Source organism: Bison bison, unplaced genomic scaffold, assembly GCF_000754665.1.
Source record: "Bison bison bison isolate TAMUID 2011002044 unplaced genomic scaffold, Bison_UMD1.0 scf7180017864274, whole genome shotgun sequence".
Lineage (NCBI taxonomy): Eukaryota > Metazoa > Chordata > Mammalia > Artiodactyla > Bovidae > Bison > Bison bison.
Window position 1 is genome coordinate 2996529 of NW_011494846.1, and position 14294 is coordinate 3010822.

At 47.0% G+C, this 14294-nt stretch overlaps 1 protein-coding gene across 1 annotated transcript in view; it reads right to left on the bottom strand.

Annotated features, from left to right (window-relative positions):
- Nucleotides 1–571: 571 nt before the first annotated feature.
- ATXN1 (ataxin 1) overlaps nt 572–14294 on the bottom strand; it is a 204765-nt gene continuing 191042 nt past the window's right edge. The window contains exon 7 of the mRNA XM_010848829.1: nt 572–1735. Coding sequence (XP_010847131.1) covers nt 1205–1735 — 531 coding nt within the window. The 3' untranslated portion in view covers nt 572–1204. The remainder of the gene's footprint in view (nt 1736–14294) is intronic.

The window sequence follows — 14294 nt, forward strand, 5'->3', positions numbered from 1 at the left end:
GGTTAGTTTTTTTTTTTTTCTTTTCTGTTTTTCTTCCCAAAGAGTTTAAAGTGAGATACAGTACTTGTTGAATGAGAGACCAAGATGCTTGGTAATAAAGTGTGAACGGCATTTTAAGTACTTAGAGATAGTAATATATATGCTTATCTTCAAAATCTTATTTCCTCACGTCACACTGGAATCTGAAAAAAGTGGCACCCGAGTTGTCCATTGTCATGAACTATAAACAGTACTAGAGTTAAAAGACAAAAGATTTGCAAACCCAAAGCAAAGAGCTTCTGCAGCTCTTTTGAAGGGCAGTTTGTCTGTCTCTTGGGAGCGAAGTCAATGCAATTAACCTGATTGGTTTTCCTAACACTGCACAGAGACTGGAGGGGGTGTTCACTTTCCCCCACCCCTGCTGCCCAGCGCCCCCCCCCAACCAGTGCGGAGCGATGCCAGCAAGGGCCGCCTGCCCACCACGATGCCCTGGAGACATCACTACTGCACTAGTAAAGCAGAAACGAAATCCCATGGGTGGCAGTTGCTCTTTAAAAAAATATCAGTGCAGTCAGGCCCCATAGGGGGAAATATATATATATATATATATCTCTATGATTAAAAGTTGCTTTTATTGTAAAATAAGTTGGGGGGGGGGCGGGGAATGTTCCTTTACACGGTTAGCTTTCCATCTGCTGTCTGGTACCTCTCTCGGAGGCCCCGATGCTGACTCTGCACGGGAGAACCTCCTGAGGACATTCCCCCAGACCTCCAATCTGGTGCTGAGAGCAAGAGAGAGGGAGGCAGAGAGAAAGACACCCTCACAGAAGTGTCACCCAGGCACACGCACACCCCCCTGACGCAGCTCCCTTCCCGTAGACCATCCCTCTGAAGCCGGTGGAAGTCGGTGCCCCCGTGGGTGCATCCACGATGCCAGAAAAGGCGGGTGCCATGGGGCCACCTTCATCTCAACCAGGATGCCCACCACCTGCCTGGAGCCTGGGCTGGACCCACCCTGGCACCCCACCTGCCGAGAGACACGCCTGGAAAAAGCATATGCACCGATCGCCTGCCCAACGCCCACTGTAACTCTAATGACAAGGTTATAACAGAACCCTAAAGTAAGAGGATAACATGTAAATACTGAGTTATTTAACCTACAGTACATCTGTAATCTGGATACAAATGATAAAGGAGGGCCAGCTTTCCCTTCCCCACGCGGCTTCTACTTGCCTACGTTAGAGCGGCCTTCGATGCAAATCTTAACCTCCTGAGAAATGAGAGAAGGCTTGGGAAGAGTCAAAGGTGGCTCGTCTTCCGACTTCTCCAGTTTGCGGGTCTCGGGCGCTGACCACCTCCTCTTCCTCGTGGCCGCGGGCTTGCTGGGTTCTATTTTGGTGAGCAAGGGCGTGGCCGGCAATCCTATTTTTTCGGGAAACTTCAGTTCGCCGTTCTCAGAGAGCATCTGGGCGCTTCCCTGACTGATCCCGTTTTCCTGCTCGGCATACCTGTGTCTACTGCCCGCGAGGCCGTCGGCCTTTGAGTGCTTCAGCAGGACGCTGGCCGGATCCACGGGCTGGCCCTTTTTAACAGAGCCGTTCTTCAGGTTCTTGAGGGTGAGCGAGATACAGACGTCCCCGACGGAGAGTTTGGAACACGGCAAATCAAAGAGCTGGCTGGTCCTCTCCGGGCAACAGGATGACCAGCCCTGTCCAAACACAAAAAAAGGATACTCTACCAAAACTTCCACGCTGACCTGTGGGAACAGGGAGAGAGAGGGAGAAGAGAAAGAAGGAAAAGATGAAGATGTTTCATCCTTGTTTTATCGCATATACACATGTACACAAACATACATTCGCACATAAGCTGATGGGAAGAAAAGACAGACTCAGTTCCCCAGTCTGCCTCTACCAACACATGTAAATAAGCCTCTTAATTTTCTGCTGTACCTGTGTTTACCGTATAGCGAAGCCAGTCAAAGTTAAATTCAGTATTCAAAATATAGTTTTACTGTGTATCTGCTCTGTAGCTGGTCTCTGTTAAAACAAGTCAATGGACCCCGCCTAAGGATGATGGAACACCTACTTAGTGTTCAGGCGCTGAGCGCTGCATGTGACTCAAGCCCAAAGTATGTTCCTGTGCTTTATTAATCACTGGACAGATGCTATCCTCACCGATGGCAGCGCTGAACAGGCATCAGAGTTAAGACTGTATTTTAGCTTCATGAGGCAGGCACTTACGTGTTCATCACCGTGTCCCTGGCCCCGAAAAGAGTACCTGGCACGTAGTTGAAAATAAGTATTTGTTGGACAAATGAATGCATATTCTAGGAATTTAGGAGAAGGAGAACCAAAGAGAGCTGGAGAAAACAGGGAGGGCTTCCCCAGGACCTGAAACCGGGCAACACTGCAGGGGTTTGAGGGTGCAGTGAATACAAAACAGTTCACGGGCTTGGCCCAGCCACACGGTCAGGCCCAGGCACTCCAGTCAGTCTCTCTTCTGTCTGAAAGACAAATACTGAAAGCAGGGGAAGCCCAGCATGCTTTCAGTAGCTGTTGTTTTCTCTAGGCTGCAGGCTTCCCAGGTGGCGCTAGTGATAAAGAAACTGCCTGCCAATGCAGGAAGTGCAGGAGACGCAGGTTCAATCCCTGGGTCAGGAAGATCCCCTGGAGGAGGGCATCGCAACCCACTCCAGTATTCTTGCCTGGAAAATCCCATGGACAGAGGAGCCTAGTGGTCTACAGTCCATAGCATCTCAAAGAGTCAGACACGACTGGAGCACGCACACGTGTGCCATGTATTACCATAAATTTCGATACATTGAAATGACTGAAAGGATACTCAAGTCCATATAAAAGGGCACAGTATTTGCATATAACCTACACACATTGTCTGCATACATTAACTCATCTACATTACTCATAATGTAAATGCTATGTAAATTGTTGCCTAGGAACTACTCAAGTTTTGCTGTTTGGAACTTTCTAGAATTTTTTTTCTCCATAAATATTTTCAATCTGTGATTGGTTGACTCCACAGGTGTGGAACCCACAGATATAGAAAGATGGCTGTATTGACTAAATACAATAATATTGAAAATGTTGTTGAATTTCATGCACACACATCCAGAAACACATAAATAATTAAGATATCTCACTTTAAAAGTAGTATAATTTCATGTAATTTACATGGATTGTGGCTTTTCTACTTAACCTATTTTTTTTGATAACTGTGATTAATCCTGTTTTAGATGCACTTCTTGAATGATATATTTTATTTGCTCCATAGAAGACCTAAGTGTTTTTAGAAAAAACAACTAGAATGAATTTATATGAAAGCCTATGACTACAGTATGTGTGTGGGCATGGTGGTGGTTTAATCGCTAAGTTGTGACCGACTCTTGCGACCCCATGGACTGTAGCCTGCCCGGCTCCTCTGTCCATGGGATTCTCCAGGCAAGAATACTGGAGTGGGATGCCATTTCCTTCTCCAGTGTGTGGGCATGAGCCCATATAAATGTTCATATTATCTGGGGAAAATTTCATTGTTATGGACTGTCTGAATAACGAAAAGAGAATTAAAAAAATTTTTGAGTTCCTACTATCTGTTAAACATTTAGGTACACACTTCACAAAAAGTATTTCGTTTGACACTCACATAAACTAGTGAGAAAAATGCTGTTGTTCCGATTTTACAACTAAGGATCTCTAAGTGTCAAAGAGATTGAATCAGTGACCTAATGTCATGACTATACCCTGATGGAGTTGGGATTTAATCCCAGTCTCTGTAGCCCCCAAACCCGTTTTCTTTTTTCTTATGTTATGATCTCTGCCCCTGTGAACAAAGATATTATAGTATCACCAGAAGAGATGAACTTAACATTTACACTACCCCCAAAGTGGTGAATGTTACTTGGAATAAATAGAATCCAATGACCCGAGGTTATGGATTTGTTCCATGAGACAAAAAATTGTGAAATAGCATCAGCCTTACATCTGCTATGTGAATCAAGTATCTCCCTATATATGAGGCTGATATTCAATTACAGAGCTATGTTCACATCATGCAGACATATACAAACATACCTACGCGTTACAGTATCAGATGGGGATACCCACTGAGTTCCAATTGGGAGGACCAACCTGGAGCTAGTTCCATGAATCCTGTCCCAAACCACTTAAAGCCATTATCATCATACACAGAGCAGAGGAAACAAATCCTACTTCAAGTGGGGACTGTTGGCTGCATTTCCTAGGTGAGCCCTGCTCCTGGGTAGAGCTGTGCTGACGGTCAGCCCAACAACTACCAACCAAGGGGTTCTTGCTGTATCAGCCATATTACACACATCCCTCGGAGCAGCCGGTGTTCACATTCTGAAAATAACTTCTGTGTACAAATCTACGTGAAGACTTTTACATGTTGCCAAGTGCGACAGACTCATTAAGAAGATGGCTTCAAAGCCTTTGTGACAAGTAACGTTACTGATGACTCCATAAGGAATGATACAGATGTACCTGCTCCCCCGTTACATACACCATATTTGGGGGCATTTTAAAAGCCCTTCATTGTTCTATCATCTCAAAACTCCAAAAGCAGGTCTTAGAATGAAATTCTGTGAGGTGCCTGATAGCTTGAACAGCCTACCTAATAATGCATGAAAGAAAAGTGATGAGGAGAGAGGAGAATATTTGAGAGGTATGCTGAAAAGGGCAATGATAATGGGTTATTTTAACCTAGAGAGCTTTGGGGAAATCTTCTCTGTCATTTCAAAAGCTTGCCTTTGGTCCCTTCCTCCTAAAAGCTTGCTTTGTCTTCTCCCCAGAGAGCTCTGCCATCCCAGGAAAAGATGCCACCCCTTCAGCTGGGTCCATACAAATTAGGAGCAAAAGATTCAGGTCATCTGATTGTGGTAAGCATGGCTTACCTGCATGGCTCAGGCCCCATGTTATCTTTCTCCTAGTTATTTATCCTCGCTAATATTTATCCTCATGAATATTCTTCCCTTCCTAATGCTGTAGCCTGAATTATCTAGGTAATGCACTTTTTTCGGGGGGGGGGGCTGGATATATGTGAACTAAAGTAAGGTTTTGCCCTTCCTCAGGTGAAGGTTAAACTCTCATTTACACATATCTCAAATAAGCACACTGAAGTAGTCATAACAAAAGTATTTTCATTTTGCAATTAGGTTTCTCAGAAGGTCATAAACATTCTCAAAGGTTAAGTAATCATTAACAATTAATGAAGAAATCATACTGACAGATTTTCCAGTGAGAATGTATATGGCTGGGTCTGCTGCTTGAAATTCCCTTACAGAGGAGCATTATCTGCCTCAAAACATGCTGTCAAGGCCAACAGGTACGACTGTGGATATGAAACAGACATGGTGGGATTCTGGGACATGATGTCGCTTTAAACCAGAAATGAGTCTGAATTCCTTGAACTTGAGGCCCGTGTGGGGCTCCCTCTGGTGCTGAGAAATATTATTAAGTGCTTCACATTCCAGGTTTTGCAGTTTGAATCAAGTTCAAAATGTAACACTGAGAGTGTGAGACTTACTGTTTAAGACCTAGTTCCTGCCTTCAGTGAGGAGCCAGAACACGCATACAAAACCAGTAATTTCACCAAGGCCTGTTTGGATACTGGCAACCATGTTACCTGGCGATGTCCACTTGGCTATATACTGGCAACTCTAACTGAACATGTCCCAAACAGACCCCTGATACGCCCCTCCTGGGTTCCTCCTGGCACCTCCAAGAGCCGCGTCCTCACACTTCCAGTGTTCAGGTCAACAGCCTGGGCATCGTACGTTCCTGGGCTCCTCCTCCCAGACCGCACGCATCCAAATCACAAGCAAGTCCAAGGGGTTCTCTCTTCCAAATACAGCTAGGATGAGCCTATTTCTCACTGCCTCCTCGGTCACAGTCCTGGCCAAGCCAGCTTCTCACTGGGAGAAAAAGCCCTGTGAACAAGCCTGGCATGGTCTGCATCCCACCCCTTCAATCCTGCACCGCAGTAATGCTGGTCTTCTCGTTGGTCTTTCACTTCAAAAGACGCTTGTGCCTCTGGGTCTGTGCATCCGCTATTCCCTCCACTTGAAAGCCTTTTTGCTCTGTGTCCTGTCGCCTCTTGTTCCCCTTCTCAGAGTGTCACCAAACACCCTGTTGAACTATTCTGCATCCTTCTTTTCCCCATCCTCTTTAGTCTGCTTTATTTTTTCCCACAGCACGTGTTATCTTTTGATGTGTCTTTTTCTTTACTTCCATATTTCTCCATTTCACCTCGGCCCATGAACTCCCAAGAGACGGTATGTTCTGGGTGGGGGGTGCTGTGCTGAGATCCCACCTGGTTTGCTCACTGATTTATCCCCAGGGTGCAGGACACCTCCTGGCTTGTAATGGGTGCTCAGGACAAATCTGAAAGACTGGTTCTGTGTTTGCCCTCCATGAGTGAAAACACTGCAACGTACCACTGGCCAATAGCGGCCAGTGTTTAGATGCTACAGAGAGACTGCCTGGGCCTGCGACTGCCAGCCGGGACTCCGCGGGACACATGCTCCTGGCCCAGAGAGGAGCTGCACCTTCCCTGGGTCTCGCTCAGCTCTTCACAGGCGCCGTTCCAGGCTGAGCCACAGCTGCCTCACCCCACGGTCCCCTGTCAGACGCAGTGCTCACCCTGAGCTCACTGAGTCATACTTCAGTTACTTTCTCCCCAAGCGTGAGGTTCCTTTCTGTGCTTTCAGCTGCGCTAATAACCACGATTTCGTTTTATGACCTTGTCGAGGTTCAAATGGGCTCCGATTAAACCCCAACGAAAATATATTCATGAGGGCAGGACCATACAAGACCAAAACCTGTTATATAACTCCTGGCAGCTCGACACAGCCAGTTTCTCTTTTTTCATCACATAAATACATCCTTTTCCAAACACTTGAAGCAAACTGGAGGATGAAATGGGAGCATGAATAGCCTTTGTTCTGGTGTCAGCTTGAGGCCCCCTCTGCCTTTCATCCCTGGATGCCTTGCATCCAGCACCTCTCTTTTTCAGGGGTGGTCACCTTCCAGCCTCCTGTGCCCTTTCCCGCCCTCCTCCCGTGGCTCCAGACACACCCACTGCTCCCCACGGCTCCAAAGAGGAACCTGCCCCCACCTCATCAGCCCCGCTAAACCAGCTCCTCTAAAACGATCGCCTCCAACTTCTATTCAAGATGAAGAAACCAAGACAGGGAGATGCCATCCTCACTTTGGGCTGATAATTATTTAGTGTCGCCTCCTGATCTGGCGACTGACCACCTTTTATGATCATTCTTAGCTCTTGTTTAAGTTCAGTAAAATACCTCTAGCTACTCAAAGACCGCCATACCTAAACTGTGCATGCATATACGCACATCTATGCTGTTTGGCTGTATTTTTCAACAGTAGATTGGTGCTCTGTCTAGACACACACATATGTACGTATCACTGAGAGCAGGATATAAAGAAAACAAAATGCCTGTTGTTTAAATTTGTCTCCCTTTTCCTTCATGAGAATTCCTGTTTTCACAAATGTGAAGGGCTTCTGTTTTACGAAGCATTTTTTTCTCGAGCCTATGGCAAATATACACATTTTGCCTGCATCCAGGAGTGAGGACATGACTCAGAAGTGGGTGTTGGTGAGGACCTCTCACTTTCGGTGACATGCTTACACTGGGAATCCCTAACTTTGTCTGCAAGTGAAGTTCTGGGTCCTGTTTCACCCATAGACAAAAGTCTGTCTGCTCTCCTCGAAGGCTAGTTTGCATGACCACATTCTCCATGTCAAAAAAAAAAAAAAAATTGAAAACACTGGAGCAAAGACGGAGGGGCTGACGGAGGCCCAATTTACTTCAATGTTGAAAAATCATTAATAAAAACAGTCACACCTCTTCAGTCGAGTGTAAGAGCGTCTGTGAGTGTTCTATTTAAAACACTTCATCACGTTCACGCTAAGCCTGACTCAGTCTTTGGTGGAAGCTGTTTCATTAAACCCACATACCAGCACAGAGACGCCTCCAAACACAAGCCCCACATGATGGATGAGCTGAGTTCTTCTCGCAATGTCGCTTGGCTCCCAGAGACCCAGTTGGCAGGTGCCAGGGCAGCTCTGGGGCACACGGGTCTGTCCCACTTGCCTTCCCTCCCTACCAGGGTCTGAAAATGCATGCCTTAAAGAACAAACGTGCACTATTCAGTGCTATAAGGAAACGAGCTTTCAAAACCACAGAACAACATGAAGGCACTGTAAATTTATGTTCCCGAGTGATAGAAGTCTGAAAGGCGACATACTGTAGGAGTCCAACTGCATGCCGTTCTAGAAAAGGGAGAATTACAGAGATGGAAACAGATCAGTGATTGCCAGGGTTGGGGGTGGGGTGGGGAGTACCCATAGGTAAAGCATGAAGGATCTTTTTAGGGTGGGGAAGCTATCTTCTAAGACGCTTGGAAGGCTGGATATGTGATATTACACATTTCTCAAAACCTACAGCATGTACAGCACAGAGTAAACCCTAATATAAAGTATGGACTTTAGTTAATAATAATGCATCAACATTAGCTCATCAATTACAAGTCACACATGTTCCATTAAAATGCAAGATTTTAATAACGGGAAACTCGAGGTGTCTGGGAACTTTGTACTTTCCGCTAAAACTACTTTCAACAATAAAGTCTACTTAAAAAAAAAAAAAGCTATAAGCTACAATGGTCCCAGATAATCTGCTTCAATAACACATGTAAGATCCCCAAGCTGGGGGCACTTATATCACACACATGCTAAAGCAGAGCATTTTTCTTCTTTTGGGGGGAGTGGGAGGGAACACAGACAAACAAAAATGTGTTTGATATTGCTTCTCTGCTAGAGCCTTTCTGGCATTAGAGCTAGGAGGTTTATCACCAATCACTGGACCCAGGGCCGTAATGAGCTTTGCATCGAGGGCAGCACTACCCATTTTCTGATTCATCAGGGTTCACATCCACCAAGCCCCATGTGTAAAATGTTTGGCAAGTCGGTCTGCCTTGGCTGCTTAGGGACTATACAGGTGTCTGTGCTGTCTGCAGGAGGGCTCTGGCTATTTTTAGGCACCAGCTAACCCATTAAATGCATAATGCAGACACTGGTGGCTCACAGAACACAGCGGTCAAATGAAAAAATAGTGAAATGGAAGAAAAGCCAACAGTAGATGTACAGTAAGCATGTCATTGTAACATGCTGTATGGGTGTGTGTGTGCATGCACACGCACGCACACACACACACACACGAGTTGGGAGAAGAGAATGACATGGAATATTAAGCAGCCACCAAGGAGGTAAAAGGAAGCAGGCAGCTCCTGACTCTGGGGGAGCGACAGACAGCCCTAATGAGAGACAGAGCCCAGCACTAACGGAAAAAAGGCAGCCTCATCACAGATAAATTGTACTGACAAAATGTTGTGTACTCTTCAGAAAAGTCAAGCCTGGGGAACATGAGACGGAGGGCTGCAGAGGCTGCTCAAAGATGGAATCCTGGGCTCCCCCAGTGGGGCTGTCCCAGGCCGGGGGTTCCTCAGTGGGCATGGTGCCCAGATCCTTTCTGCAAAGGAGAGGTGTGTGAGCCCGTTTCTGCATTGGTCACTGATGTGCAGGGCTCAACCATTAGATGACCCCTCCAGTCCAGCTCACACTCAGGAAAACCAGACAGTGTTGTGTGCACACAGGCCGGCGTGAGGTCATGGTACTTCCTTCACAGAAACACGATGGCGAGGGATGCTCCTGGACCTCTCCTGGGAATATGCTGCAAGAACACAGGCAGAGTGAAATGGCAGAGACTCACCAGAAAAGTTCAGCCTTCCTTCCAGACTTTTCTAAACTGTCCCTCCTTCCAAAAGCTCTTGTAAGAGCATGAAGCCTTTTACTCATTCACTTTTCAGGACCTAACCTTTCTCTTCTTAGGGTCAAAGTCCCACCCAAGCAGAAGCAAGGAAGGGAAACTAACACTGCTGAGGACCTCCTATCCACTACTGACTGAACTGGTTCTTTTGAGCGAATTTCCTTTCTTCCCTGGTGGCTCAGCTGGTAAAGAATTCGCCTGCAATGCAGGAGACCCAGGTTCAATCCCTGGGTTGAGAAGATCCCCTGGAGAAGGAAATGGCAACCCACTCCAGTATGCTTGCCTGGAGAATTCCATGGACAGAGGAGCCTGGCGGGCTATTGCAAAGAGTAACACCACTGAGTGGCTAACACTCTGGCTTCACTTCACTTTCATTCTTACATCACTTTCATTCTTCACACTACAACACGAGCCGGATGGAAGGCACATGTGTCATTTGCACCATCAAGCATGTGTGCACTAGTCTGTTTGTGATTTGCACCAAGTCCCAAAGCTCCGGGGGTGGAGGACAGATTCAGCCTTGGGTCTTTTCGGCTCCAGGTCTTGCATTTTCTGACCTCTTAACCTGCTTCCCACCCAAGCAGACGATGCTCTGCCCTCCAGTTGAATCACACGGGCTCCCATGTGGATGTTATTATCATCTCAGGATCCCTTCTGGGCTCACCATAGACTCTGGAGACCATGGGTGGCTACCGAGAGGCTTCATGTGGTGCACACGGGCTGACAGATGGTGCCTGAGATCCTTCAATTCTCCTGGAGGAGAACCAGCCTGGGGGAACTGGGATGCAAGGATACTTTGCCTGGGCCAAGAAATACTGCTCTGGGAAGGACAAAACCACAGAGATGGGGATGGATATGCGAAAGCATTCTTCTGCTACACTGCCTCACAGGGAGCTTCAGATCCACCACCCTGGAGGTCTCTTTTCACAATAATAATTAGGAATTCAGCTCCTGAAAATAATCCCTCAGTGAAAATTCCCTTGTTTCTATAGAGGGTGGCTTTCCTTCTCCCTGGATCTACATGCTGATTATTAGCATAAAGTCAGGTAACTTTCCCTGTATATATCCCTCCCCCCACTCCTTTTTTTTGTTTAGTGGATGCTAGTAAATTTTACAAGGGCTGTTCTGCACGGCAGGAAAGCAAAGGAATACAAAAACAAAGAGGATGCTGAAGATATGATCTTGTATAAGGAATCATTTGCCCATTTTAGTGATGAGAAAAACCCTAGCTCAGAGAGAAGTGAGACCATTTTTGTTCTGCTATTGTCCAGACCCCAAGCTCGGGGCTTCTCCCACCAGCCACACCGCATCCACTGGGGACGCCTGTGGTAGGTCATGAAGTCAAGTGTCCCTGTGGTCCTGCCTCCATGCAGGATTTACGCCTGGGGTCACAAAGCCATCCGTCCTTTAGAAAACCACCCCCTTCCTCCCACAACTTCCCCAATCAAATCTGTGATTTGGCTAATTAAGTGAAAACGCTCTGCACATCTCTCAACCTTCCTAATGGGTGCAAGTGTTAAGAGATTTCTAATCAGTTGAAAAGACCGAGACTGGATCTCCAGGCCTGGGGAGAAAACCCCTCAGAGAGCCCCCTGAGGAGGAAGGGAAGCCCTCAGCCCTTAGAGTGTAAATTAAATCCGGACCTTCCTCCTCCCTGGCCGCCCCTCTCCCCCTCTCGCTTTCTCTGATTCTCGGCTGACTCTGCCCCCGTCACTTGTGGCAAACACAGCTGGTGGAGTATTTTAGCTGGGATGATGTCAGCCTGTTTCTGATAGGCTTCTGGGTAGAGAGACACATCACTGGCGTGCCGGGCCCTACACTTGTGTTTCTGCAGCTTGGAACCCCAGGCACCCTTTTGAGTCCTTCCCAGCGGGCGGCCGGGCCACACAGGGGGGGCCTCACAGGCCTGCAAACAGGCCCCGACAAACCCGCTACCTTCTAATTTGCACCTTGGCCGTCAGCAAAGAGACCGGTGGCCTGGCGACGGGAAGGAAATGAGACTTCACACTCGGAAGCCAATTTCTCGATCGTTTAAGCATTCGCTCTGCGGAGGATCGGGCGGGAGGTGCATGCAGAGATGCTACCTCTCAGCACTGCCGGTCAGTCTGGAACTTAGAGGTCTGTGAGGCTCTGGTCTATGGGGGCTCCTACGGCCTTGGAGATGAGCCTGCAGCTCAGAGCGCTTCTTTACTGAAAGCTGAAAAGAGGTGCTGGGCGGGAGATAGTTGCATTTCAAAATAACCCCTCTTCCTCTCCTTACCTCTGTTCACAGTAGTGCTTTAAGGATTAAAGGGATCATTAAAAAAAAAAACAAACACATTTACTTTTCCTTCTTGTTTATTTCCCAGGCTTCACTTGGGTTCTGTTAAAAGACAACTTTGCTAGTAAATCAGCTCATTCTTTTTTCAGTGAGGATCCACCCACTCCTAATCCACGTAGGATGCGGAGAGGGAGCAGAAACTTAGACATGGGTAGGGAGTTCTACATAATGATGCCCTTTTCCAAATATCCTGATTTTTGCAATTTTTTTTTGCATTAGAACCCTGAGAAATTTTCTTGGGCCTCACCAAAGTTTACAGCGACATCTCACCATTAAAAAGAAAAGTCTTCAGGGCTAAAAGCTCCTGGCAACGCAGGCCCTCTGATATTGAGCAAGATCCCACATCCGGACATTCACAAGCAGTCCTGGAAAACGCTTTGGAAAATCAGACTCCCCCACCTCACTTGATCTTTTTAAAAATATTCTAAAGACAATTCAAACCATTAACTAGTTTGTTTATCTTTGACTGTCCCAAATACCAGCTACGCCATGACCATTTTTCAACTCATTTCAAACTGAAGGAGGTGCTGTCATATCCCATTCCCAGAGGCACTGAGGCTCTATAGCCTGGGAAGTTCCCCGCCTTGGGGCCAAACCTGACTTCAAGCAAGCTGGTCAGTGAAACGGTTGTTTCCATACACATGGGCGGAATAAATGCATTCAAGTGATTTAAGAAGCTGGAAAAGAGTGGACTGAAGGAACTCATGGAAATTAAGAGCTGATCTCGGTTCTAGTTTTAACATGACTCAGCTTGGCTGCATCTGGCCCTTGGGGTTCCTATTTATCAGGAGTCCAGGAGATCACCTGGGACAACCTTGACCTTCCACCTTCCAGATTATATGAACCATGCTTTTTATTTTATCTGATGCTTTGACATCTTGGGGTCTTGCTGACACTGGAGGGACTGTCCCTCCCTCCGTTAGGTAATTCCTAGACACAGCTAACAGCTCCCCTACCGGAGATAATGTTCTTCACGTGTAAAGAAAACACCCACACCCCAGCTTCCTCCTCAGTGAATGGGACTTGCACTCTCTGGGCCACTATCAGACACCTAGGGACAGCTCCTGTACCCAGAGCCTGCTGAAATGATTCCAACTAGCCTACCTACCGGAGAAGGCAATGGCAAGCCACTCCAGTACTCTTGCCTGGAAAATCCCACGGATGGAGGAGCCTGGTAGGCTGCAGTCCATGGGGTCGCTACGAATCGGACAGGACTGAACGACTTCACTTTCACTTTTCACTTTCACACAATGGAAACCACTCCAGTGTTCTTGCCTGGAGAATCCCAGGGACGGCAGAGCCTGGTGGGCTGCCATCTATGGGGTCGCAAAGTCGGACGCGACTGAAGCGACTTAGCAGCAGCAGCAGCAGCCTACCTACGCTTGCTACCCTGCCTCACCCACTCCTTCCCACTGAAACAACAACAAAGGCTCTTGTCCATGTTTTCTCCTGGGTCCCAGTGCCTTGTAACAGACCCTGGGCTTCTTCTGCATGTCAGCCCATGTGGCCGGGCATATCCCCTCTTCTTGGGATCTGAGTATAACACACCACCTTTTCAATGGCAGATGTATTCTCCTCTGTTGGCCTCACCATACCCAAATGATAACAAAACCTACATGTTAAAACATGGATGTTGGGACTTCCCTGGTGGTCCAGCGCCTAAGACTCCAAGCTCCTGATACAGGGGGCCTGGGGTCGACCCCCCGGTCAGGGAGCTAGATCCCACACACTGCAACTAAGAGTTCACACACCACAACTAAAGATCAGATTCCAAGCGCTGCAACCAAGACCTGGCACAGCCAAATTAAAAAAATAAATAAATAACAACAACAACAAAACACTGATGTTGTAATGGGATATGGCAACTCTGGGCACCTAACACCCTCCCCTGAAGCAGCATTGTCTTTCCCTGACCTGAAAAAAAAAAGGGGGGGTGGGGGTGGAAAATGGCTTTTCTTAATCAGGGTTAAATTGAAGAAAGTAGGGAAAATCACTAGACCATACAGGTATGACCTAAATCAAATCCCTTATGATTATACAGTGGAAGTGAGAAATAGATTTAAGGGACTAAATCTGATAGATAGAGTGCCTGATGAACTACGGAATGAGGTTTGT